General features: G+C 38.2%; 2 protein-coding genes across 9 annotated transcripts in view; one reads left to right on the top strand and one right to left on the bottom strand.

The window, feature by feature from the left end:
* Naa35 (N-alpha-acetyltransferase 35, NatC auxiliary subunit) overlaps nucleotides 1-11,126 on the top strand; it is a 68,924-nt gene extending 57,798 nt beyond the window's left edge. For all 6 annotated transcript variants that reach the window (XM_074052239.1, XM_074052234.1, XM_074052237.1 and 3 more), the window contains 9 exons: nucleotides 3,060-3,126; nucleotides 3,928-4,026; nucleotides 4,860-5,038; nucleotides 6,865-7,001; nucleotides 7,921-7,988; nucleotides 8,767-8,907; nucleotides 9,232-9,354; nucleotides 9,867-9,947; nucleotides 10,749-11,126. In XM_074052239.1, coding sequence (XP_073908340.1) covers nucleotides 3,060-3,126; nucleotides 3,928-4,026; nucleotides 4,860-5,038; nucleotides 6,865-7,001; nucleotides 7,921-7,988; nucleotides 8,767-8,907; nucleotides 9,232-9,354; nucleotides 9,867-9,947; nucleotides 10,749-10,808 — 955 coding nt within the window. In that variant the 3' untranslated portion in view covers nucleotides 10,809-11,126. The remainder of the gene's footprint in view (nucleotides 1-3,059; nucleotides 3,127-3,927; nucleotides 4,027-4,859; nucleotides 5,039-6,864; nucleotides 7,002-7,920; nucleotides 7,989-8,766; nucleotides 8,908-9,231; nucleotides 9,355-9,866; nucleotides 9,948-10,748) is intronic.
* A 5,295-nt stretch (nucleotides 11,127-16,421) lies between these two features.
* Golm1 (golgi membrane protein 1) overlaps nucleotides 16,422-27,749 on the bottom strand; it is a 62,479-nt gene continuing 51,151 nt past the window's right edge. For all 3 annotated transcript variants that reach the window (XM_074052240.1, XM_074052241.1, XM_020183172.2), the window contains exons 7-10: nucleotides 23,495-23,654; nucleotides 22,651-22,914; nucleotides 20,734-20,841; nucleotides 16,422-18,186 (exon numbers count right to left, since the gene is read on the bottom strand). In XM_074052240.1, coding sequence (XP_073908341.1) covers nucleotides 18,110-18,186; nucleotides 20,734-20,841; nucleotides 22,651-22,914; nucleotides 23,495-23,654 — 609 coding nt within the window. In that variant the 3' untranslated portion in view covers nucleotides 16,422-18,109. The remainder of the gene's footprint in view (nucleotides 18,187-20,733; nucleotides 20,842-22,650; nucleotides 22,915-23,494; nucleotides 23,655-27,749) is intronic.

Here is a 27,749-nt window from a genome sequence, read left to right as displayed (position 1 = left end):
TTATAATTTCAAATTTTCCTCCTACTACATCCTTTCCTCTTACTCTAGTCTTAGATGTAATCATGACAGTGAAGCTTACTTGTATCCCTTGCACCAAATATATGTGTCCATAACAGTGCTCTAATTTATTTTGTTTTAAAATTTTTACTTGTTTGTTGGGAGTGTTTTTTGGCCACACTGAGGTTTGGACTCTGGGCTTTGTGCTTGCTAGGCAAGCATTCTATCTACCACTTGAACCATGCCCCCAGCCCTTTAATTGTTTGTTTGTCTATTTACTTTGTTTTTCAAGTGGGTTTCTGCCTAGAGCCAGCATCAGACTGCAATCTTCCTACCTCTCCCTCCTGCCCATCTGGGATTACAGGTGTGCACCACCATACCAGCCCTATTTTACATGTTTTTAAACTTGACATAAATTTTATCACAATATGATTTTTTTCTTTCCATGTTGGAATTTTAATATCTACCCAAGTTGATTCATGCAGAAATACTTGATTTATTAAAATAGAATCTTTGGACATACTGCAGTTTATTTTGCCATTTCTCCGCAACTGGAAATTTGTCTCTAATTTACTATTATTGAAATTAGCTCTGTAGTGAACATCTTGGAATCTATGTCTCACACGATTCAGAATTCTGAATCATAGAACATGCACACCTTCACTTTATTATGCCAGATTGCTTTCCAGAGTAATTGAACCAATTTGTATGTTGGCAAGTATTCTATAAAGAGTGCCTGTTTCCCCCACTCTAACTTTTGGCATTATGAAACTTTTTAATTTCAAGTCTGATGCCTGTGAAGTAGTATCTAGCTGGGGGTGTGGCTCAGTGGTAGAACACATGTTTATCTTGGGAAAAGTCCTGGTTTCAGTCCCTAGAACCATCTCTTCATTTGCATTTTACCCATTCTTTTAAACAATCCTCCTTTAGACATTGTTCCTCTTACTATTTTCCATTTAGATATAACTGTAGCTGATCTTCATTGTTCATGGACTCTATATTTGGAAATTGTCCTGCTCACTAGGATTTATTTGTAACCCTAATCAACACTGCTTTTACCATTTTTGCAGATATATGCAGAACAAGGATTGCTAAGGTCCAACTAAGCATCTCAGCTTTCTCATTTGTTTCAGATCCTGTACTGTAAACAACTCTATTTAGTGGCACATTTTTCACTTTTTTTATGGGGTTTCACTATTTAAAAATGGCTCCCAAGCATAGTGACATGCTATCTAGCCTTCCTTAACATAAGAAAGCTGTGATGTGTCTTATGTATGTAGAAAATACATGTATTAAATAAGTTTCACTCAGCCATGATGTGTTATAGTGCTGCTGGGACATGAAAACGGTATTAATGAGTCAAAAATACACATTAAATAAGGTGCTTTAAAACAAAATGCACACATAAAATAATACATTCTGAATCATACATGAAAGTGTTGTGACCAAAGACTCATTCAAATTAGCCCTATATTTCCTTTGGGAGTTTAGCCTCTCCACTGTTTATCAAATTACAGTATTACAATAAGATTCTGATGCTGGACTGGAGGTGTGTCTCAGTGGTTAGAGTGTTTGCCTAGCATGTGTAAGGTATAAGACCATGGTTCTCATCCCTAGCATTGCAAAAACAATCTGATGGTGATCTAATTTTTGTTGTTATTTGTAAGTGATTTGAAACTTTCTTCTGTGACATAGAATTTTTCTTTACAAGTTCAGGAGTTTTACAGCGTATTCATGTCTAATTTTCACCTACTTTTACCTGGAACTCAGTCATTAATGTATCAGGTCTTCAGGTCATTATCCATGTTACTGCTTATCAAACTATTGCCTCACCTTCAAGTACTTTTTTCTCTTTTAGAACTTCTGGTACTCTATCTTGTCTTCTAGGTCACCTGCTGTATATTCTCTGACATTTTTCTCCTTGTTATTTTTGCTGTGTTGTAAGGAAGCTCTTTCTCGTTCTTGAAGGTTACTAGTGAATATTTTTCTTTCTATTGATTTAAATATGAAGACCCATTATTTTTAGATCCAGAGAGTCTCTTTTTAGATCTTTTAGATTTTTAGATCCAGAGAGTGTGCCTGTCTCACAAGCTTTATGTCTGAATTCAAACTCCAGTACCACCAAAAGAGGAAGAAAGAAAAAAAAAATCATTGCTCAGAATGTCTTCTTTTTGAAAGTGTGCTTTAATTTAGTCTCCTTAAATAATTTTCTTACTTTGAGTTTAAAGAACATTCCATCATTTACATTTCACCACCCCCTCATTCAAGTCTGCTTTTTCTTCCACCTGGCTGCTGGGTGTCCTGTCATTTTCTGTTGCAAGATCATGACTATGTTTCTCTTTGAACTCTCATCAGATTACTCCCTAATGCAAACACTTAGGAGTAAAAGGTGTTAGCGCCTATCAAAGTACTTCTGCTTTCTACTATCTCTTTAGGTGCAGATAGATGCTACTAATTTCCACAAAGGTTAAAAAAAAAAAAAAAATCTTATCTTTTCAGCCTCTGTAGCTCCCCCGGAGCCAGGAAGCAGGTCTTTTATGACTACTGAGGAAGGCATTACTTGAAAAGTGATGCTATTAACTGAGCTAAAGAACACTGAACACTGAAGGGAACCACTTCATTAGACTGGGAGATGGGATGTTGGAGGGAATGTATTCACAGTCAATCCTTGGAAATGGGGATGTATCTTGAAAGAAATTGGGATTCTGTATAGTATTTTGTTTGTAATTACTATTAGAAGCACATTCCATGAGGATGTCATTTGTTCATGAAGTGAGGCTTTTAGCTTTTTCTTTTATCTTCCTAGTTTGATCTCATTACATCCATCTCTAATTGTCCAAATACAGACCTAAAAAGAATTTGGAAATGTCACACATTTTCTGTGTGAACAACACAGTGATAGTGAAATATTTCTTAATCTAATGTTGGTGTTCTTCAACTTAGTAATGAGTGTATTTGGTTGCTTTTTTCCTCCTTCTCTGTTAATATTATCTATAATAATCACTGCCTCTTTTGTCTGAACCAGATAGTTGGCATTTAATGATGTGAGTATCATCTTACAGGTGCTGCCTATATAATAATCACCAGGCTAAGGACTGTATTGACTCCTTTGTTACTCACTGTGTTCGGGTAAGAACTACAACTGGGATTGTTGTGATGGACACTAAAAATTATGGGGTGTAATTCTGTTAATAGTGCTAATTTATGTTTGTTTTCATCTACTTCACATTCAGTGAATAAAAAATATCTGTCTCCTCTTAACACTTGAATTTATGACCTGTAGCCTTCATGGCAGGCTGTCAGATACAGACTCAGCTGTGGATGACCTTAGGGGTCTACTAGAGCCTTAGGGGTCCACAAAGATAGTATGGTATAACCTCCAACTAGAAAGCACTTGGTTCCCCAGTCTTTTTTTTTTTTTTTTTTTTTTAAGTGGACAGAAAAACTACTTTTAGGCTTGTCTTAGTACTAACTTAACAGGGTTATATTTAAATTAGTATTATTAGTTTAAATGAGGTCACAAACATTTGTTAGGTCTCAGTTAACTAGGGAAAAACAGTGCAAACCTTGGAGTAGGTTAAGTTATAAGTCATTCTTAATTCTCACACACACATATTTGGCTTTTGTCTTAGAAAAGAAATTGTCATTCTAAGATGACGATTTTACAATTATAGAAAGACATCTAAAGATTGAAGGAAAATACTTTTGCCATATAAAAAGTTTTAAAACAGCCACTTTTTTCTAGTTATTGACAAATTCTGGTTTGAGTTCCTTATAAACAAGCACCTATTTAAAATATGCATAGGCATGATTCTTACATATAGCATTATTTTTTCTCTTCAGCCAGATTTTTGAGAATTTGGAATGTTGTTTCTTTAGGATGAGGAAAATTTAACACTGAATATTAACAAATTGTACCGTGTATTACAGCCGTTCTGCAGTCTTATTCAGATCCACGGACATAACAGAGCTCGACAGAGAGATAAGCTTGGTCATATTCTTGAGGAATTTGCTACCTTACAGGATGAGGTAAGAGCTAAACTGCCTTCTTTTCTATAATTAAACAATTCACAGCTGGATGTGGTGGCACACACCTATAATCCCAGTATTCAGCATCTGAGGCAAGTGGATTTCAAGGCCAGCCTGGGATACAATAAGTCCCTGTCTCAAAAACAAACCAAAAAACCACTCATCCACAATTCATCTTAATTATCTAGATTTTTTCCAAAACAATATTTTATTTGATTTTTCACTATGAGATGAGCTTACTTTTCACTTACAATTTAAGTTTCATATACTAAAGGAAGAGTTTATAAGAAGAATCAGAACAATAATCCAAACCGATAAACATCTTAAATTATTTCTTTGATAATCAGGGCAAATTATGAAGTACATATAGAACTGTAGTTTCATGGTAAATACATATTCTAATAAAAATATATTATTTTGTCATTTTGTGAGAAGTTCCCGTAATATTGATAGTATAAGATAAAGACCTAAAGTCAGTTATTTCAGGGTTTTTGTTTGCATTTCTGTTTTGACACAGGGTCTCACTGTGTTGCCTAGGTTGGTTTCATACTCCTTAAACTCCTGCTTCAGTCTCCTAAGTAGTTGGAATTAATGCCTGTACCACTGTGCATGGTTAAGAGTTATTTGTATTCTTATTACTTAAAATGGATGTCTCTTTAAGGAGTGATTAGGTTAACTATTGTGAAAGAAGACTTTTGCATGTAAACTTACCCAAAAAAATGCATTTGAAAGTAGGAGTCCTTTGAGCAGTGAAATTTAAACATTCTCTGTATATTTTAAATTTCTTTCATTGCCTAAAAAAGTCTCAATGTTGTGACATTTTATTTTGATAGGCAGAGAAGGTTGATGCAGCGCTTCACACTATGCTGTTGAAACAGGAACCTCAAAGGCAGCATTTGGCCTGTTTAGGAACCTGGGTCCTTTACCATAACCTTCGAATTATGATACAGTATCTCCTAAGTGGCTTTGAATTGGAACTGTATAGCATGCACGAGTACTACTACATATACTGGTAAGAGAACAATTTGAGTTAAAATTGGTGATGGGTAGAATGGGTAAGATCTGAGAGCATCTGTAAAATAGAGTGTAGTTTTCTAGTACTTTTTCATTTAGTGTATTTTAACATTAGTTGTGGGACAGTTGGAAGAATATCTGTTGAAAATTCAAGCTAGATCATTGGGAACATCTTATATGGCCTCACATTATATAAATTTTTTCTAGCCATTTGACTACTTATGTAAAAATTTCTAATGAAAGTGGCTCCAAAGTAAATGGATTAATTAAAGATCTCTTGTTTGTATCTATGGAGAAAAATGAACATTTTGCCCTGACTTTGACAGTTGTGGGTATACCTGACAGAGTGGAAGTTCAGACTGGAACCAACCTTCTCTCCTAACACTTTGCCTTGATAGCTTTGGAGGCAGTGAGAGGTGATCTTTAGCAGAGTAGTTCTTCCTGGAGGATGAGATAAGGAAACCTGGAAAGAAAGTGTTTGAGACTATCATAGGCACAGAAAATAATGTCATAGAAAGAAAGTAATTTATGAAAATTGATTGTTAATGAATTTAGGTATGTAAGAAGGTACCCAAAAAGATTAGCTATCTGGCAAAGTATACAGGTAATTTTAAACAATGTCCTGTGCTGCTTATCACAAGCACCTAAATTTGGCATATTAGACTTGAATATAGTTTACCTTTTCAACTCATACTTAAATTTATTTAACTTAAGATGATATTCTCTGGAGTTACTGCTTCCACACTGTTGACATGGGGTTGTTTAAAGCAGCAAGGGTCTTCACAGATAACTCTTGGCTATGAAAATTGAATTTAAGCATTGACCACTAATATGAGAAGAATTTATTTGGTATATTTTGCAACTTTTATAGATGTAATACCAAATGATCCTTACTGGGAGGTATTAATAAAGCTACTTGGTTCATATTTTGTTAACTTCATTAGCTTATAGAAGATATTCCTATTGGTTTTTTTGGGTTTTTTTGAGACAGGATCTTGCTATGTAGCCCAGGTGGCCTTGAGCTCACAGTCCTCCTGCCTCAGCCTCCTTAGTGGTGGAATTATAGGCACATGCCACCACACCTGGCCTTTGATTGATTTTTATGAGGTAACATGCTCAAGTTCTTTTTCTTTGTGGTTTGAAGCAGCTAATTGGAAGCTTTTCTTCTTTGTTTCTCAGATGAAAACATAATTTTATATGCCTTTTTTGCACAAAGAATTGGCAGTGTTTTTCTTTTGGGCTAAATTTCGTCTCAGGGTCTCACACTTGTTAGGCAGACGCTCTACTGCTTGAGCCACTCTGCCAGCCCTGCTCAAAGAATTGGTATCTTAATTCAGCAAATGATTGGTAAATAATTGCATTTCAGATTTATCTACATAAGCAGATTCATTTTTTATTAAAATTTTTGTGATTCTTTCTATAAATAGTATTGTGGCCTTCATTTAGTACCAAACTTCAAAATTAACATGAGACTCCTACAAAATAATTTTTTGTTGTTGGATAATGTCTTTAAAAAACTTTAAAGCATTATAGAAACTATCCACTTGGGGCTGAGGATATAGGAGAATGCATTATTAGAATGTATGAATCCCTGAGTTCAACTCCCCAGCACCAAAAATAAAATAACAAAAACTATACATTGGGCTGGGAGGGTTGTGAAGCGTCTGCCTACCAAGTGTAAGATCCTGAGTTCAACCCGCCGTTCTGCCAAAAAAAAAATATATATATATATATATACATATTATACATTATTACTAATGCATGTGTTGATAAAGCTATCTCTTTTAGACATCTACCACAAACTAACACTTTTTACACTTTAAGGTATCTCTCTGAATTCCTTTATGCATGGTTGATGTCAACACTGAGTCGGGCTGATGGCTCTCAAATGGCAGAGGAAAGGATAATGGAAGAACAGCAGAAAGGCCGTAGCAGTAAAAAAACAAAGAAAAAAAAGAAAGGTGCTGTGAACTTATTTTATTTTATTTATTTTTGAGACAGGGTCTCACTGTGTTGACCAGATTGGCCTCAAACTCAGAATTCGCCTGCCTTAGTCTCCCGAGTGCATGTGCCATCATTTCTGACTCTGTGGACTATTTTTAAACTTAAGAAACTTTACTTTTGACAGACAGATTGGAAGCTCTTCATGAGTTCTAGTGGGTGAATTAGTCATATTTTAGTACTTTTCCACTATCCATTCAAAAATTAGAGACCAAGTTCCCATATTAGTGATACAAACCTTTTTGTTCCTTTTCTTGCTTTTCTTTTATTTCTTTGCTGTTCCATGTATCAGAGGATCTGAGATCAAAAAGTAGACATTTGGAATGTGCAAGCAAGATTTGTTGGCAGGGTTCTATTGATCTTTTGACAGAGCCCTATGGCTCAGGAGAGGTTACTTGTGCTGCGCCATCATAGTGGGTGTGGGAAGGTAATCATAGAGCTTCTGAGGCATGATCAGAGAATCACAAGGAAAGAGAAGCTTTTCAGAGGGGCTATGCTATTGATCATTTAGGAAAGTATGGATGTTACTATAGTCATTAAATACTATTTGTGTTCCTTAGGATTTTAAGCAATTTGAATGGGTCACTGAATGACTGCTTATTCACAGGTTAAGTGTCTATGGTGAATTTAGAAAAGTTTAAAATTGCTTCCTACTATATTTCTATAGTATTAGCTATTTGGGGAACACAAGTATTGTTTAGCTTTTCAGTTGTATTTTATTATTTATAGATTTTAGTCACAAAATGAAGGCTGTACGAGCAAACTGAAGTTTACATTTCGTAAACATACTGGAAGATTTTTTTTTTAAGTATTTTTTCTCCTACAATAATGCAAGAGAGAAGGGCAAAAGAATATGGAAGATTTTCTTTTTAATTACAGTTCGCCCTTTGAGCCGAGAGATCACAATGAGCCAGGCCTATCAGAACATGTGTGCTGGAATGTTTAAAGTAAGTTGTTGAAAATGAAGTTCTGTTTGCTGTCTATGTTGCTATTATATAGTTTATTTAAAATGAACTCTTTTCCATGATTCTTAGCAAGTTCTAATTTCACCTTGTGTTATTTTCCCGTCTGCTTAGAGGTTACCTTTTAAGACTAGCTGTTTGCCATAAGCATTTGAACCCACACTTTGTGTCAGACTCTTTGTATTGGTTACACTTGTCCTTGTTTCACACATGCCAGGTGGCACACAAGACCATTTGACATATGTGTGACACAGGTAGTAAGAGAACTCACTTCTGATGATCAGGAAAGGCCTCATAGAAGGGATGGGTTTGGGTTTTTTTAAGGGGTATATTAGGAATGGGGTGGATTCCACAATGAATGGTGTAAGCAAAAGCATGCATTTCCACAAGGTAGTGAGTACTAACTTTTAAGTGGTACTTGGCAATTCAAGAAATCATTTGAGGCAACTTATATTAAAAGGATGTTTGAAAAACAAGACCTATGCCTATGAAAATTCTGTTACTGATTCTTGAGAAGCTTTTACTTGAAGCAATTGCAAAAGCATGACATAGGAAAGAATAATGTGCATGTGGTATAATTTCACTGGGAAAATAACATATTGAACACTGGCACTTGAAATTTTGGCACATAAAATAAAAATGAATACTAAGAGGTTAGTTTTTCTCTTCCATTTCTGAGACATTGTTTTAACAAAATAAGTAGTTAGGAGGAAGCCACTTTTTTATATGGCTTACTCTTTTTTCTTGTTCTCTTTTCCTGTAGACAATGGTGGCATTTGACATGGACGGCAAAGTACGCAAACCCAAGTTTGAGCTTGATAGTGAGCAAGTTCGGTATGAACACAGGTTTGCTCCATTCAATAGTGTGATGACACCACCACCGGTGCACTACCTACAGTTCAAGGTGAGCCTACCCGGTGAGATCATTCTAAGGTCTTTGGTCTTACGCCTTCTTAGAGATGTGCTGTTTGTACTTACCCAGCCATCTTGTTAGAATAGGTAGTCAAACTTGCTGGACTTTTGGCACAGGTTATTTATGTTATGGGAATAGTAATGAGGTTGAGAGTTAGATATTATATAAGTAAAAAAAACAGGGAGATGTGCTGAGCATTTACTTCAGTAGGTATATAAATGGATAGTTAATGTAGAATCCTGTAGTAATTTTAAAAAGGCATTTTAGAGTTTCTCACATTAAACATATTTTGCTAATAGTCTCCCATCTTTTTAGGAAATGTCTGACCTCAATAAATATAGCCCTCCTCCTCAATCTCCAGAACTGTATGTAGCAGCTAGTAAGCACTTTCAACAGGCAAAAATAATATTGGAAAATATCCCCAGCCCAGACCACGAGGTAAGACTGGATTCTCTGTAATTCTAGGGGCAAGCTTGGCAGGAAGTATATGTCTTAGTACTAGATGAATCTTAATTATAATGAACCTTACAGTATTAGTAAACAGAGCCTGGCATGTTTTTGCCAAGGATTTCAAATAATTTTGCCAACATAACCATTTTAAGTTTTAAATATAAAAGATGATCTTGGCCAATTGTCACAGGAACATTATTCAACTTGACTATTTAAAGTAAAGGCTGTTGCCTTAGAAGCCTTTGAGATATCAAAGTAAACTTTGAAAATAAATGTTTAAGCTTTTGATAGTTTAATAATTTGCTATTTCTGTAGTTTTATTGGATACATTCATTCTATAAATAAAGAGCGACCCATTTGGGGGAGTAAAAGAAGTGTAATATCATTTATCTTAATTTAAAAAACTGTCAACACTCCCTTCTATTATAGGAAGTAGTATTCATATCTGTAATATAAAGAGATTTAGCTAGGAATTTTATATTATGATGTTCATGTTTTAGGTCAATAGAATTTTAAAGGTTGCCAAGCCCAACTTTGTGGTTATGAAGTTGCTGGCAGGAGGACACAAAAAAGAATCAAAGGTAAATTATATTGTGAAGAAAATCATTGTATAACTTCACGTTTTCAATGCATAAATATTGTTATGGAATAAGTTAAAACACTGAACAAAAGCCATTCTCAAAGAAGCTGAACAGCAAGAAATGAATTAATGAAAGCTTACCATGTTGCCTTAAGATATATCTTGCGACTTAAAAGTTTCTAGTCTGTCTTCTGACCCACCCATGTAAATTATTGAATAACTTGGGATAAAAAAGAAAATGTGTGAAAGCAAATTTATGGGAGAAGTAGGAGGTATTTAAAAGTCACTGCCTTTGGGAAAAGTAAAAGCTTCAACATTTAGAGATTTCTTTTTAAAGGCACAGTGAATGGTGGAGTCATTAGGCCTCCCTTAGTAATGCTGGCAGTGCAGCACTACATCAGCATGCTAGCATAGAAGAGCCATCTTGTACAAGAGCCAGTCGCCAAGGCATTCCTGCCTTCCTTCAGTGATGACTCATTTTATTACTTGGTGCTGTCAGTGACACTAAAACTAAAATGTTTGCTGCCCTGATGTAAGTAATTTACATCTGTTTTCCTTTGTTAATAACTCCTCTCTGAAGATAGAAAACAGTATGTTTTCTGAGGACCTTCATAAACTAGAAACGAGTTATTTTTTCCTCTAGGTTCTTGACTTTCTTGTCATTAAACCATTTTTTTAAAAATTCTGTTTTGTGCTGCCTTCTTTCTAAAATCATAGGAAACTCTGAAGATGGTATTTATCTGTTTATTTGTCTGAACACTTATAGATACATTAATTGACTTTCTGGGTTTTTTTTTTATAGGTTCCTCCTGAATTTGATTTCTCTGTTCACAAATATTTTCCTGTTGTGAAACTTGTTTGAGGGACTGAAAAGGTAACCATAAAAGGGTAGAATCTGCATTCAGATTCCATCCATCAGTCTTACTACATGACGCGAAATGAAATGGATTCTTGGATAACAGCCCATTATAAGGAATACTTTTAATTTGACAGCCTTACATGACATGAGTGAAAACTGCTGTTTTAAAGTGGTTTATTATGTTCCATGGATGAAACTGTTCTTACTGAATGCATTGATGAACGTTATATGGTTTTATTACAGATTTAATCATAAATCATTTTTTATGAATGAGTGAAAATAGTGTTTGTAAAGGTTAATAAATTTCTTGACAAAAATGCATTACTGGAGATGAAAAACAGTATGGTTCTGTTGATACATGCTAAGAACTGAAGGTGTTTGCACATTCCCATATCAGCAGTTTAAAAACAAATTATCCAAAAGAACTTTCAAGTCCTGGGATTTATTAAACACTTAGATTTTGGTGAAATACACTTAAAAGGCTTTTTTTTCTTTCTAAGGTATAAAGGCAGACTAAAAGTACGTGGGGACTGTGATTTATGTGCCACTATAAATATATCTATAATACAAATGTTTTTAAGAATCCTTTAACTGGTACTTTTGGTATTTAAAACATTACATTTGCTGGTGACATTCACAGGGTAGGAAGGTAGAAATGTATAGGTTAAATTTTAGGTCTGGGGTCTAAATATGGTATGCAGGCTCCTTGTTTACCTGATTCAATTAACCTATGAAACATACTCAGGGAGGGAGGTTTGTTCAGTGTCCTCTGTTTTTGAAAACCTGACTTCAGTCTCCCTGTCCCTGTGAGTGCTGGATGCCAGAGGCCCCACCTTCCTTTGCTGTACATTCCTCTTCCAGTTCTGCACTGGTGTTTGCCATGGAAACTGTCCAAGCTTTGGGGGGTCTTCCCTTTTGTATTACCCTGTAGGATGCAATACCATTACTATGGCTTAAATTGGCTTCTGTGGCTTGGCCTAAGACTAGTAACAGCTTACTTGGTTTATGGTAAGAATGGTTCTAAACTTTAAATATCTTAACCTTGACTTGACATCTTTTTTATTTTTTGGTGTGGTGAGGACAGAACCCAGGGCTTCAGGCATGCTAGGCAGATGCTCTATCACTGAGCTAGGGCTCTAGCCTCTTGACACCTTCCTTAAAAAGAAGATACTGAAATTTTTTCTTAGTACACTGAAGCAGCTAACCTGACTGAACTTGCCTGCCATACTAGAGAAGATTATGGGGTAAGGATATTCCTGAGCTACTGAAGTAGTCTGGCTCTCTTTTCAGTAGTGTTTACACTTGCCTGAATTTGGAATAGCCATTAGGCAACTTGAAATTTCAGAACCCAAAAGTTTTGTAAAACATGACCTATATAGCAGAAACTTGAAATATGAGGAGATAAAGAGTACACTTGTTATATTTAATGTGTTGAGTAGGAAATCAGACTTTTTGATTGCTAACTTCTAAATACTTTAAACAAAAAGCAACAAAATGATAGGAAATAGGCAATAGAAGAAACAAAATCAAAAAAATAGGCAAAGAGAAAAATGCATTGACATTTAGCAAACAACCAGGAAGAGAGGCTGAGGCAAGTTAGAAAATTGAATTATTCCTTTCCCATGACCAAGATAGGAAATATTAAAAAAATAAATGCTAAAAATTCAACACAGCTGCTTTCAGTTCAAATGATGCTCTGGCATTTTTTAACTGCTGTGTCCCAGTGGTCAGCCAGTGCAGGTGAAAGTTATGGAGCTACTAACTAAACAACATCTTAGTTTTTTTATTTTTTTATTTTTTTTTGGGTGGTGGTGGTGGTAGTGGTAGTGGTACTGGTTCTGGGGTTTGAACTCAGGGTCTTCTGCTTGCTAGGTAGGTGCTCTACCACTTGAGCCATGTCCCTACCCCCTTCTGCTTCAGGGTTTTTTTTGTTTGTTTTTCGAATAGGGTATTACATTTATGTCTGAACTGGCCTGAAACAACGATCCTCCTATGTATGCTGCCTGCATAGCTGAGATGACAGGTGCACTCTACCATGCCCACATGTTCCTAAGAGTAGTATTACTGTGAACTCCATATCAACAAAAAAACCTAAAAGATTTGTTATTGTGTTATTGATAAAATCCTTTTAAGTAACTTTAGGTTTTTGTTTTGTTTTTTGACAGCACATTTGTAATCAGAAAAATGAAAACTTGCTTTTTAGAACGCTTACAATTCAATGTACTAAAAACACTATGATAGAAACATACTTTCTCTTATAAAGCTTATAATCTTAGCAAGAATGCAAAAAAGCAAAAACGGGTATTTAAAATGCAGTGAGGAAAATGCACTACACCAGGTTTGCATTGTTTTGTTCTTGAATATCCCCCAAAGGTCCCATGCTTGGGAAGGGGTTGGAACCTTAAAGAGGTGGGGCCTAGTGGGAGGCTGTTAGGTCTTTCAGGATGTATGCTGGGAGGGGATATTGGCATCTGGGCCCCTTGTCTCTTGCTTCCTGGCTGTCGTGTGGTGAACAGATTCCTGTGCCACATGCTCACCATGACGTACTGTACCACCCCAGCCCCATAATAGGGCTAAGCAACGGGAAACCTCTGAAATTGTGAGCCAAAATTAACTTTTCCTACTTTATAGTTTTTTTTTTTTTTTGGAGGTTCTGTGGTTTCAAACTCAGAAACTTAACCTTGCTAATAAGCAGGTGCTCTTACCACTTCAACCACACCTCTGTTTTTGCCTCATGTTTCACATACGATCTTGTAGGATTTTTTTGCCCAGGCAACCTTCAGACCAAGATCCTCCTACCTAGATGGGATCCATCTAGGGATGGGATCCTATCTTTGAGATAGGTAGGGTCTCACTAATGTGTGCTGGCTGACTTCAAACCCCTGTCATCCTCTCTCTGCTTCCTAAGTAGCTGGGATTTATAGGCATGAACCACCATATCCAACCAACCATTCCTCCTTTTATGTTGGTTATCTCAGGTGTTTTTTCATAGTAACTACCTCTAAACTTTATACGGAAATTCACCATCTTCTCTGAGCCCCAAAGGTTCAAGCAGATCCAGGGAAACAGGATATTCATAGACTAGAAGGTGAGAGAGGCAGCTACACTAAAGTTAGTGCAGGAAAGGAGACCGGAGAGAGGAGATTGATAGATGATGAATGGCCAATCTGGGAGGAAGCTTAGGAATTCTGACATTGGTGGATACCACTGAAGACTTATGCAGGGAAGTGAGTCATCAAATCTGCTTGCCTGAGAGTGGTTCAAAGAGGCAAAACCAGAGAGAAGGAAGCCAGTTATGTGAGAGAATATGACCTTAACTAAGGTAACAGCAGAAGGCATGGTTGGAGAAAAGTGAGTGGAATCAAAAGATTTCAGAAGCACACCTTACAGGAAGTGGTAAATAAAAAGGAGTGGGTGAGTTTGTATGGGAATGAAGCATGATGATTCAGTTGTTTGGGTTTTATCAGCTAGATTGATGAAGTCACTTTTGCTTATATATACAGCACAAAAGACCAAGTTTGGGCACAAGGATTATTGGCAATGTCTGTAGGACATTCTGGTAGATGTGGCAAACAGTTTGGTCTGGCACCGAAAAGTACAATCTGAGGTGGAAATGAACAGAGACTAAGTGGCCCTCAACATTCAAATGAAAGCTTTGCTCAGGGATCACTTAAAGAGCCTGAGATGGGTCCCAAGAAACTGGCTTGGAATGGCTGAGTTGTAAAAGTAGACTGGGGAAAGAGGAGGACAGGAGGTGGTGCAAGGAAGAGCTGTTTTGCTTTTTACACGACTAAACTTTCTAGGTCAGATAATATATTCCCTTGAATACTGGCTAACAAGCACCCTGTTTAAAAAGTTTAAAAGAAGCGTTTGCTGCCCTGTTCTTCCATGGCTGTGGTACCAGGCACTAGAGATACCTCACCAGTAAAGAGACTCGCAAGAAGAAAAGCAGAATACATGCAGCTAAAAGGCCAGGAACTGATGAACCAAAATGTTCTATTGTATGGCAAGTAAAGGTTGCCGGTGATGAGAGCTTTTTCTTGAAGGGGTGGGACAGAGGCTGAAAAATCAGTTGAGGTTTAGAGAGTGGGATGAATAAATGGACACATGACTCATACATAGTTGAAAAACATTCATGATTTCCCACTCTATTATTCTACAATAAAAGGCAAGCCTGATCAGTTAAGTGATAAGACTTGTAAATCCCACAGTTCTCTGCTTAAGAACCTTGTTTTTACCCAGAAACACACAGTTTGGCCCCATCTGCCTCTCCTGCTTCATTTCTTCCCTCTGGCTTTGGTTTCTCAAGCTGTAGCCCCATTGCCTTCCCAATTCCTGGCCATTTTTCTCCACATCCCTCAAGATTCAGCTGAAAAGCCACACCCCTCTCCTGGTTTAAGGCCATGTCGCTTAAAAATATTCACAGCTATAATTTAAATAGTTCATTAAAACAAAGATCTAACTGGAGTAGGAATGTGAGGAAAGGGACTTCATCTTCTAAGACTTAACAAAGTTAAGGACAAGTGGCAATGAGCCATTCTAGGTAGAAACTGAATAGAGTAGGTAAAGTCCCTAGGACTCTGGGACTGAGAGGTGTAAAGACCTCATGGTGAGAACACGGAATGCCTGAGGGTGCAGAGGAATTTGGTATTTGAGTATTAGTCTAAACACAGGTTGTTATATCAGATGCCTCCAAATGTAAGGAGAGTAGAAGAGCTAGAACTGGTTACTTACACATGTGAGGGACTATAATGTAAAACTTGGGACGACTGAATATTTCATTATCCTTGTTATCCTTGCACCCGCCAAAGTTGCTTTTGAAGAGATGAAATGTTCTTTCTGATACAGAACCCAACACTTGTTCATTCATTTACACTGTAGAATATTTACAGTACTCTGCTAATACTGTCTTCCACTTTAAACAGCATCAGCTTTTGAGAGCTTGTTTGGAGGTTCTAGCAGGGGAGCACAGCTACTCATGTGCCCTTGACCGAAGAACGGTCCTCCTCTATCGGGGATGGTTGTCCTCTTTGACCAAGCGAGCAGCTTCGGGAGGGACGCACATGGAGCAGTGAGGGAGGAAGGGGACACCCGGCTAGCCAGCTAGATCAGCCGAATCAACCCTAGCAATCAATGGGGTGACATGTCGCAGGCAGATCACCCTCACATTCCAGCATCAGCTTTTGGGTGAAGTCACTGTCCCACAGCTCTCTGAATTAGATGCAATATCTGCAACTTCTCTTTAAAACCTGAGCACCAGACAACTTTCAAGGAAAGTGTGATGCTTTGATCATAGACAAGAATGAGCCCCTCTCAAATATCCAGACCAAGGAGTTTGTTACATCAAGATTGCTCTTTTTTTACAGGAAAAAATATAGTTGCAGACTGTTGGTTAAGATCACCAAACACCTTTAACTGATTCTCTGATATTAAATTTGGTAATACAGATCTGGGGGGAGTCAGGTGAATATTTCCATTCTGGAAAAAGGCAGACATGATCCATCACCCTAGAAGTCCCACCATTGTCATTTCACTACAGTTTTGAGATGGATAAACCAAGCTTACAACAGAACTCTTCCATAAGGACTATTAGAGCTAAGTGAGAAAGCAGTGTAGTTATTTTTTAAAATTTATTAGACTGATATCACATTTCATTCCACAAAAGGTTTAAGGCAAACTATCATCCTTATTCACAGTGAGAAAGCTGACTGTGGGGGTCTAACAGGGAGATGAAGGAAAAACAGCTAAAAACTGAAAATAGTTTTAAAGGTTGAATTAAGGGTACTTGATCTCAGCAACTCTATGTACACTAATTAAACATGAGATAGAGATTTCTTTAAACTGAGAAAGAGAATTCATGTCAACTCTAAGTCTAGGCACAAAAAGGTAAAGGACTTGACTAAAGTCTTACAAAGATAATTTCATACCGTACCCTGAACACTTGGTTGCTTCTTTTGGGTGGAAAAGTTAAATCTTAGTGATTGGATAAAAGGATATACACAAAGAACATTCAAGTTGAAGACTGTCACAACACAAACAGGTCCTGCCTTTGGTAACTTCAGGACACCAGTGTTGGCATGCCCTCCTGAGTCCAGGTGCCACAGCTCACCTGCCAGAAGCTCCAGGACGTCTGGGCCCCTCCCTGAGAACAAGGAGTTCACCCAAATGATTCCTGAGCCATCTGTGTCTCAAATCCTAAGAATTGGCCCAGTGACCCTTTAGAAAGCTTCAATGAAAAGTGGCAAAATGTGAGCTTGCAAGAACTAAGAGCCTATTTACCATCAGAATTGAGAACTAATTCAAGTCAAACCAAATGTCATTATCATTACTGAACTTTGACTTTTAAATCAGTTTTGAGTTACTTACCATGAGTTAAGTGTATCAACTATAACCAAAACAGGTAGTATTACACTTCTTGCATTTCTAAACATCCCCAATTTCTAACACTGTATATGCCATTCAACACACATTTTTTTTTTTCCTCCAGTAATAAAGAACAGGTCTTTCCTCATAATGCTGTCCATGTTCTCCTATGCGCACAGGTGTCAGCTCTATTTTGTTGCTTTTCTTGATAATGCGTACATAATATTTCACGTTGCCCACACATCTGAAAGTAGGTATAAACCACAAGTATTCAAATTGTAAGTCACTTAACTGTATAATAAGAACAACTAGAGACATTATGCAAGCATTTGTTAAAAATCAGCTTTGTATTGAGGCTTGTTTAAAATTGTTGCTAGTGATGTTTCTGCTAACAGTCAGTGCTCGAGGTCATTGATTGTCAGAATCAGGAGTGAGTGCAGGAGAACATTCATCACTCTGTGTACCAGTGAAAGACAACGGCTGGCACTAGCACTTGGCATAACATGTGGAGAAGACTCCAGAAGGAACCCAGAGTTCTTTGTTACATAGTTGATCTCTCCTTCATATCAGATGAACTCTCCTACAACTGCCTTTTCTTTTTTTTTTTTTAAACACAAAGCTCTATTCCAGAATAAAGAAGTGCTACTGTCACAATACTAGAACTTATTTTCTGTTTTTGGTGTTGACCTGCTCATGAAATACCTGTTAGCAAAAATTTGACCAAGTTTGCCATCCTATTACAGATACTTTAAAAAGTACCCCCAAAAAACTAAAACTCCCATTTTTCTACATGAACTACATACTGAAATCCCACAATAATCATCTTTAAATGTACATTTTACTCATTAGCACGTTTCACAGTTTTGAGTAGTCAAGTCACTCATGAATATTTTGTAGTTATCTGTTCAGTCCTGGCATGAAATATGTGATTCCAGCTTGATTTAGAGTGTATGATTCTGCTTTCCATGTTGATCAAGTAAATTTATGGTGTGTCTCTTCTGATCTTCAGCATTAAAAACTTAAAAAGGAAAAAAAAAAACATAATATTTTAGTATTAAACATTTTGAGAAACCAGCCCAGTTAGGTTCCATTTTGCATAAGCTTTTACAAACTAAGGACTATGTCTCCTTGTAGCAGCACTGATTTGTAATTGCATTCCTAATCAAGGGTAAGATATCAAAACAGACTAGATGTATGGCCAACAATATGTCATGAAACAAAGCTAAAATCCCTAAAACATCCATAATTGTTAAAAACAGTGAATTAATACAGTCCCTGACTCATGCCATGTGACCTCATGGCAAGTCCGCCTCCAAGGCACACCTCCTCAGGGCCTTCTATCTGCAGCTTAGGGGCGCATGTGCTACTCCAAAGTTTTGTCTTTTTTTTTTTTTTTTTTTTTGCAGTACTGGGGTTTGAACTTAGGGCCTATACCTTGAGCTAATTCATCAGCCCTTGTTTTGTGATAGGTTTTTTTTTCAAGATAGGACTGGCTTTAAACTGTGATCCTTCTGATCTCTGCCTCCTCCGTAGCTAGGATTACAGGTGTGAACCACCAGTCCCCAGCTACTCCAAAGCTTTCTGTACAGAATTTAGGTCTATTGCATTTACCAACAGGACTTAACTCTATGCTTTGACATAAATGACATAAAAAGCGTGTCACAAATAAAACTTAAAACCTGTACTTTGTAACTACTGCATGTTAAAAGGTTAGTAACTTAAATGACTGCTGTAGTATCTTTTTAAAGTTGGAGCTAATATCTTTTTCATCTAATTTCCCTGGAGTAAGCAAGGTCTTAACTATTTAAATTATATAATCTTAAAGTAATGTTGAAGGTGTTGGTGACGTTTCTTCAACTTAAAAGACATACCTTGCCTACCTCCTCACTTTGTTTAAAACTCTGCACAAGGTCAAATCGGTGTAGAGATGAAAGACCACACTTTGTTTCACTGCAAAGTCAGACATTTAGAAGGACACCAAGCTCAATTACAAGATTATTAAGCAAGATGTAAGATAGTGACAAGACTAGGCAGAATATTCTTCAATGATCAAAAGACAAGTGGAGTAATTATATACAAAGAACGAAAAGATGAAGAGGCCTTGTTTGCTTAAAATTCTCCCTGCTGATGTGTTAACCTTTTGCCTTTTATCCTAAGAAGTCCAGGAAAATAATTTAAAAATCAAGTTAGGATTTAGATTTCTAGAAACATTAAACTGTCAGTTGAAACAACTGACATGCTGTCCTGGTTAAATATGAAAGATATTTTCTAAGAATGCATTACTGAATCACACAAATCAAAATGAGGAACTTTCTACTAAACAACTGCACCATATACTTCAAAAAGCCATTAACAAGAGTTTATAAAAGCATGAGTGATGAACACAGAAAAGGCACCACGTTAAAGGACATGAAAGGAGTACAACAGTAAATGCAGTCTACAATCCTGGATCAAGAATGGACATTAGTTGGACATATATTAAACCTGAACAGTCTATGAACTGGGTAATAGCACTGTATCAATATTTATTTGGACAACTATACAATTGCATCTGTTAACATTTGAGGAAACTAAATGAAGAATATATGGAAATCCCTTTTACTATTTTTTTTAAGTCTGAATTGTTTAAAAGTGAAAAGCCAAAAATTAAAAAAAAAAAAAAAACATGAAAAATTGTTCATCTGGTTACAAAAGAATGCATCTGGGAGGCCAAAAGTGAGAGAAAGTGACAACTCCTAAAGGTATATAACTAAGCATCAAAGCTGGCTTTGACCCTGAGGATTTTAGCTGACACCTGAAGGTATCAGCATTTCCCTTCACCCCTCACAGGTGAGCAGGGTTCAAAAATTCAAGCTTTACCACAGGTTGGGAGGTCAAGCACAGAACCCACACATACAGCTGAAATCCCAAAGGCTCACATCCCTGTTTTAAAGGTAATGGTATATAAACCTGCAATGAAAATGGGACAGCAAGCTGTGTGTGGCCTAGACTGTTTCTAGCCACCAGATGATTACAGTTTGTAACTTGGATTCACATTATCTTATCAAAAGGAAAAAAAAAGGTTTTCTTTAAAGAGGTCATGAATCTGTAGTGCCCTCAATTCAAATAACAAACTACTATCTTGTGGATGCAACTGTAATTTGGTCCTCAAAAAAAACCTGTGTGGTGGCATCCTCAGGAGGGATGAGGGCAGCCTGGCCTGGGCAGTCATCAAGATCTTATCTCAAGGGCAAAATAAAGCAGTAAAAAAGGACTGAGGGCCTATCTCAAATCATACAGCACTTGCCTTGCAAGGGTGAGGCACTGGGTTCAATCAGTACACATACTGAAAAAAAATAAAAAGGTAAAATAAGATAAAAATGAAAATAAAATCTTTCCAGACTCCTACAATCTGGAAAGAAAACTTTGAAAACTGGAAGAATACTGAAATATTCTCAATGCAGTCCAGAAAGGTAGAAATGAAAAAATGTTTTTTAAATGGCAAGATACAGGAATAGGATGAGATCTGTTAACATGAGTTCAAGGAGGAACCAGAAACAGAAGCAGCATTTACAGAGATACTTACCATTTAAATTCTTGTCATTCCCCGCAAGGGCTGCCTGCTTGTCTGTTTCAGATTCTGCCTCATTTTCATCCATGTTGTATTCATTTCTCAGTTTTGGTTGGTTTTTCCCTGTAAAACCAGCAGGTAAAATAAACATAAGCCACTGGGGGTTACCTCAGTCATCCTTCAATGATCAGTCATTGTTACCTCTCTGAAAGTAAGGACTTGTGCCTGCTTCCAGTACAAATGCCATGCAGGGGTGTTCTGCTTAAGCTGTGAACACACACACACACACACACACACACACACACACACACACACACACACACGACCCAAGCAACTCAGGATGTAGCTCAGTGGTAGAACACTTGCTTAGCATATTGAGAAACCCTGAGTTCAATCACCCCAGTACTACACAAAAAAGTTGCAGTGGTACATACGTGTAATTCTAGCACTCAAGAGGCTGCAGTAGGAGGATTTGTTTGAGGCCAGCCTGGGCAACATAGTGAGGCCCCATCTCTGGTAGAGCACCTGCTTTGCAAGCACAAAGCAGAGTTCAAACCCCACTCCCATCAAAACAAAAGGTCATAATCCAGGTTGGAAATACAGAAACTAACTAACAAAAATTCCAGTTTTTTTAAAGAAACAACTGAAAGTCAAAAGTACAGTTTTTTAGGAAACAAGTCTCTTGGTAAGCACAGCATCTCCTTAAGATGGCTCACTACTCCAAGAGAGAAGGGAGTTGCTGTTGTGCACCAAAGAATAAAACTGTCCATTCTATATACATAACTGGGTCATCCAATACCAGGCCCATCCTACAGAGAACAGCAGCCAGAAAAGAAGATCAGGAGAATGCAGTCAAGATACTGAAAAGGTCTAACTTAAACATTTTATGCATGTAAATGGCGGGGGGGGGGGGGGGCGGATGAAAACTTTTCTTTGAAGCATGCATGCCTGGAAAATCTACTCTGTTTTTCTGCACTTATAACCTGAGGTGGAACAGCACAGTCCTGTTTCACCTGTGGGCCCAGTAGGTTTATTACAATCCATCTGGAAGGTGCATAATGCAACCCTTGTACTACCTCAGGTGCATCTTTAGCTGCTACCCTTGTGCTCAGTGGTCAGACAACTCAGAGCTATGGGATGAACCACGGAGTGTGGTTTCCTGCCCATGAGCATCTTGTTGCTGGACAGGTATGAAGAGCAGAGCCCTGAGCAGTGATGCTTAGCAGGAGGCTAACAATGCAACTCTAACTGGGGCTTCAGAGGACACATTATTCTGAAAGAGACTGAAGCACAAGTTAGATTCTGCAAATAAATACATTCCCCCCGACTACTGCTATTAGTCCATCCCAGAGCATAGGTGTCAGGTCTGCATCCATGCTCCCAGTTCAGGTGGGATGGAAACTTTCCATATCTTTAAGCACTGAAATAGATCCCAGATATTCTGTTGATCTCAGATTCCTGCTATTTTGTAAAACAAAAACAAATGGGATTCATGTTACACTTTTCTTTGGTGCTGAAATATGCCCTAACATCTCCCCATTTCTTCGTTTCTTCAGTCCTTTATATGGAGGTATGGTGAGGCTCCATGGGTTGCCCATGGGCTCCTTTCTACCAGGCACTATCTCCATTCAACCAGACACCACATGAGGTGGAGAAACAAAGACACCTGGGGATGGCCTGCCTGCTGTTAAGCAGCCATGTCAAGATTGGACATTTGCAATCCCCTGGACTTCCTGTTAATATTTATTTCTGAAACCTAAAGTGCTACAGTGTATACTGTCCTAACTCCCACATGATAACTGATTTAAAAAAAAAAACAACTACCAAATCACAAACTGGTAAAATTTAAGAGACACATCCAGTGTTACAAGCTGGAGAGGACGGAGTGCCTGGTAGAAAGGAGCCATGGGCAACCCGTGGAGCCCCACATACCTCCCTCAGTAGCATCCTGCTCCTCTTGGCTGTCACGGATAATAAGTTGGTCCCGCTCAGGGTCTTCAGGCTCCTGGTTTTTAGGATTCTCCAACAAAGCAGCTGGCACCAGAGTGGTTTGGCCAAGTTCTCTAGCACCCCCAAAGCCTCTTCTGCCCACAGGTCTGTCTGCTGCAGCCTGTTCTTGGCCTGGCTCCTGGAGCAGCTGCAGACTGTTTCTTTGGGGCTCCTCTTCACTGACAACCAGGATCTCACTGGTTTCCTCTGTGCACAGAATGGTTAGCTGTGACTTCAACAGCATTTTAATTGAAACAAATTCCCAGAGTGTACCCAAGGAAAGGGGATGGGGTGGGCTACATGGGCAGCAGCTGGGAGCTGAATTGGTGACCTCAAAAGGGATCTGCATCAAAGTATCCTTACAGTCTGCAAATAGAAGAGGCTGTAGTGCTGAGCTGTCTGATGGTCATCTGTTTGAGACAAACTGGGGCCATACTGGCCACCCATGAAGGCTACCTGGGGTCCATCCCCACCCCATCGTCCCACCATCTCCTTGATATCCTGAATAAAAGCATAGTCTGAACATATACCACATAGCTCCTGAAGAATGAAGCACTTAGCTTAGCTTATACAGGATTATTGACAGTAAGACAGAGAAGGAGACCTGTGGCCCCATTCCAGTAGCTGAGAGAGACACCTGCACCTGCCAGCCCCCCTGCCAAGCTCCTCAGCCACCTCTAGCTACACACTGCCTGTACAGTAGCTGTGTGGACCAGAAAGCATGACTGCCACTACCTGTACAATGTGAGAAGATACAACATAAAAGAAACTGCCACGCTCCACTTACTTTTCTTCCCTTGTCTTTTCAAATCCAAAACCACCTCAGAACTAGGGGCTGGTGTTGGGGACTTGCCATTACTGGGCTCATGTACTTTTCCTTGTGACACTTGGGCCTGTAGCAGGCCTGCTTCCTTCAGTCTGGGCTGCGGCTCACTGAGGGCTAAGGGCTGAAACAGAAACACAAGATGGCCAGATAAGGGCTGTGACCAAAACCGTCACGAGGATCTCACACAGTACAATGCAGCACGATACCCTTAAGCATACTGAAACCATAAGAAACACCACAATACATCCTGTTCATGGTTTAACATCAGGCATGATGTTAAATTCAGGCCTCCTAGAAAAGAATGAACACAGATTACAAACTAGACAGAAAAATCAACAGAGAAGACAAACTCCACAATAAACCACCTAGACTGAACAAACATCTATACAACACTCAACCCAACAAGCAGAAAATACACAATCTTCTCAAGTGCACATGGAATGTTCTCCAACACAGGCATAGAGTAGGCCACACAGCAAGCCTCAATGAACTTAAATGAAATCATACACAGCATGTTCTCCCATCATATGTGATGAAAACTATAATCAGTACAAGATTGAAAGAGAAATTTGCAAATTTATGGAAACAACATACTCCTAAATAACCAATGGGTCAGATAAGAAATCACAAAGCAAATCAGAAAGATACTTTGAGACAAATGGAAACAGTAACACAACCTACCAAAATATATGGGAAAGCAGCTAAAACTGTGCAGAAGGGCATTTACACCTTTCAACACCATTATTAAGAAAAAAGACTTCTGGTTTCTAGTTCCTCACGCAGGGCTTAGAAGTCCTAACAACGAGTAAATAGCCAAACAGACTGAAAAAAACATCAATTCTTCATGGATTCGTAAGAGAAGTGCACACGCAGAGCAAAGCCCTGGTCCTAAGATTGGAGACAGAACACGGAGGCATGGCTTACTTATGAAAGCAGAGACTGATAAGCAGACACCACAATTAGTATTGAGGCATAGAAATCTGAATTGTAATTTATAACCTGCTGGAGCCTCAGTGCGGACAAGCTGAAGTTAAAAGGTTCAAGGGTCCCAACCACAGTAAAACTTTTGTTTTACTTCTAGAAGCTCACAGTTTCTCACAGTGAATGTTAGAGAAACCTTGAGGGGTTGGCAGTGGGAGGGGAAAAGGAAATATTTTGAAATATGCCAGAGAGCATTGGTTCCTCTTTAACAAAGTGAACTAAGCTGCTGGGGTATCATCAGTGGCTAACTGACTTGGGGGAGGAGTAGGTAGAAGCATCTCTGAAGGCCACAGCTTGGGGGCACAGACTCACTAGAAGAACTATTCCTAGAACCACAGAATGCTCCCCTTCATCACACATTTCCAATGCTTTACAAAAGACCTATTTACAACAGTGCCTTTTACCCAGTATGTTATGTCCAGTTACAAAGAAAAAATTAGAAGGTATTCTACAAGGCAAAAAACATAATCCAGAGGGAAAAAGAGGAAGCATCAGAACCAGACATGGCAGGAATGTCAGACTTAACAGACCAAGAATTTAAAACAACCATGATTAATATGTGAAGGGCTCTAATGAATAAAGTAGACAGCAGGCAAGAACAGACAGACAGAGAGATGGGAATTTTAAGAAGAAAAAAGCAAAAAGAAATGCTAGAGATCAAAACTACTGAAGCAAATTAAGAAAGTCTTTGATGAGCTTATTACTGGACTGGACACAATGGAGCAAAGATTTTCTGAGCTAGAGCATCTTTAGATAGAAACCTGAGCTGAAAAACAGAAGAAAGACCTGCGAAGAACAAAACAGAACCTTCAAGTACTGTGGGACAACTACAAAAGGTAGTAATACGAAATCAAACTAAGAGTCAGAAAAGGGCAAAAAAATCTGGAATGAGAAGAATGAGAATTTCCCTCAAACTTATGTCAAATGAAAAAACCATAGGTCCAGGAAGCTCAGAGAACACCAAGCAGGCTAAATGCTAAGAAACCCATATCTAGGCCTATCATTTTCAAACTACAGAAAACCATAAAGAAAACTCCTGAAGAAGCCAAAGGGGAAAAAAACTACTTTCTCTTTCAAGAAACACAAGCTGACATCTCAAAAATTATGCAAGTGTGAGAGGAACTCAGCAATCTAGAATTCTGTGCCATGCAAAATTATCCTTCAGAAGTGAAAAATCAAGACTTTCTCAGAACACTCATTCCTCCCTTTGCTTGCTGCTTGTCTCCAGGCTGGATCCTGTCTTCCCCAGGTGCTGAATGAAGCTGCACAGTAGACGGAGTCTTGCTCTGTGGAGAGCTGGTTTCCTTACTGGTGAGGGCACAGTAGTGACTCTTGGGGTGGAATACAGGGCCTCACACGTGATAGGCAAGTGCTCTACCACTGAGCTGTGTCCAAACCCACTAACTAAGGTAAGACTCTGATAAGACTCAAAGCATGAGGCTGGAAAAACAGCAAGTGATAACTTTACTTGCCTATTTATCAGAGGTAAAAGTTGCTAGGCCAGAGATGAAGAACTTAGAGACTCAGGAGAAAGAGTCTTCAGAATGGAAGGAAAAAGAAACCCCCAGATTGGAGGAGCAAGAGGCCACAGAACTAGAAGAGGAGGGAGAAGAAACCTAGGAGGTAAAAGAAAATGGGGAAGAAGAGGCCTAGGATAGAGGAAAGGGAGCAAAGTTGGAAAAAAGAAAAGAAAATCCTACCTGGCTTTCTTTGTTGAAGAAACTGACAAGCCAATCCTAAAATTCATATGGAAAAATCAGGGGTTGCAGAAGAGCCAAAAAATCTTGAAAATGAACAGCCAAGTTGGAAGACTCACTACAAAGCTCCAGCAGTCAAGACTGGTAGTGAAATAGTATAAACAACAGATCAGTGGAGCCTGGAGCCAGTGACTCATGCCTGTAATCTGAGCTACTAAGAAGGCAGAGATCAAGTGGATTGTGGTTTGAAGTCAGCCCAGGCAAATAGTTTGTGAGACCCCTATCTTGAAAAACCCTTCACAAAAAAGGGCTGGTGGAGTGGCTCAAGGTGTAGGCCCTGAGTTCAAACCCTAGTACTGCAGGGGGCGGTGGTGGGACAACAGATCAGTGTAGCAGATCTGAGAGTCTAAAAGCAATCTCCCACACAGTAAACTATTATTTAACCAGGGTGCCAATATAATTCAGTGGAGGAAAGACTAGTCTTTTTTTTCAACAATGGGTACCAAACAATTTAATGTCCACACAAAAAACATTGAGGTTGAAATCCTACCTCACACCATAAACAGAAATTGTATTAAGCCAAAATGGTTCACAGGCATAAATGTAAGATCTAAGAACTATAAAACCCTCAGAAGAAAATATAGCTCAAGTGGTAAAGCACCTGCCTAGCAAGTGTGAGGCCCTGAGTTCAAACCCCAGTAAATATATATATATATCTCAATATCATCCATAAAGTGTAAACACAACCCACAGATTTGAAAAAATTTGCAAATCTTTATGATACTGGATATATGGAATACATATAAAGGACTCTTACAATTTAAGTCAATTAAAATTGGCAAATGATATGATCAGATATTTCTCCAAAGAAGATCTACAAATGATAAATAAAATTTGTGAAAAGATGCCCAACATCATTAGTTATTATGGAAATGCAAATCGAAACCATCGTTTGTAGGTATCATTTCACAGCCACAAGGAAAAGATAAACAGTAACAACAAAGAGTTACAGAAGGTCTTCATAACCTGCTGGTGTCAATGCCTCATGGTGTGACCACTGTAGAAAATAGTGTGGCATTTTTTTTTTCAATAGTTAAATATAGATTACCATAGGATCCAGCAATCTATCTCCTCATTATTAACCAACAGAAATGAAAACATATCCACACAAAAACGCATACACAAATGTTCATAGCAGCATTATTCATAATAGCCCCAAAGTGTGGAAACCCAAATGACTACCAACTGAAAATGAGTAAAGAAAATGTGTGGTATCCATGCAACAGAGTATTCAACATAGTATTCTTTAGCCATAAAAAAGGAATGAGGTCCCAACAGAGGCTACAACATGGATGAACCCTAAAACTACTAAACTAAGTGAAAGAAGTCACACACAAAAGTCCATATATTACACTATGTGATTCCACTGACAGGAAACATCCAAATAAGGCAAATCTACATATACAAAAAGTAGATTAGTGATTGTTTATGGCTGTCGGGTAAATGAGGGTTTCTTCTGCAGGAAAATATTCTAAAAT

The sequence above is a fragment of the Castor canadensis genome, chromosome 13, assembly GCF_047511655.1.
Source record: "Castor canadensis chromosome 13, mCasCan1.hap1v2, whole genome shotgun sequence".
Taxonomy (NCBI): domain Eukaryota; kingdom Metazoa; phylum Chordata; class Mammalia; order Rodentia; family Castoridae; genus Castor; species Castor canadensis.
Note: the sequence above shows the minus strand (reverse complement) of the source record. Positions and strands in the feature narration are given on the sequence as shown.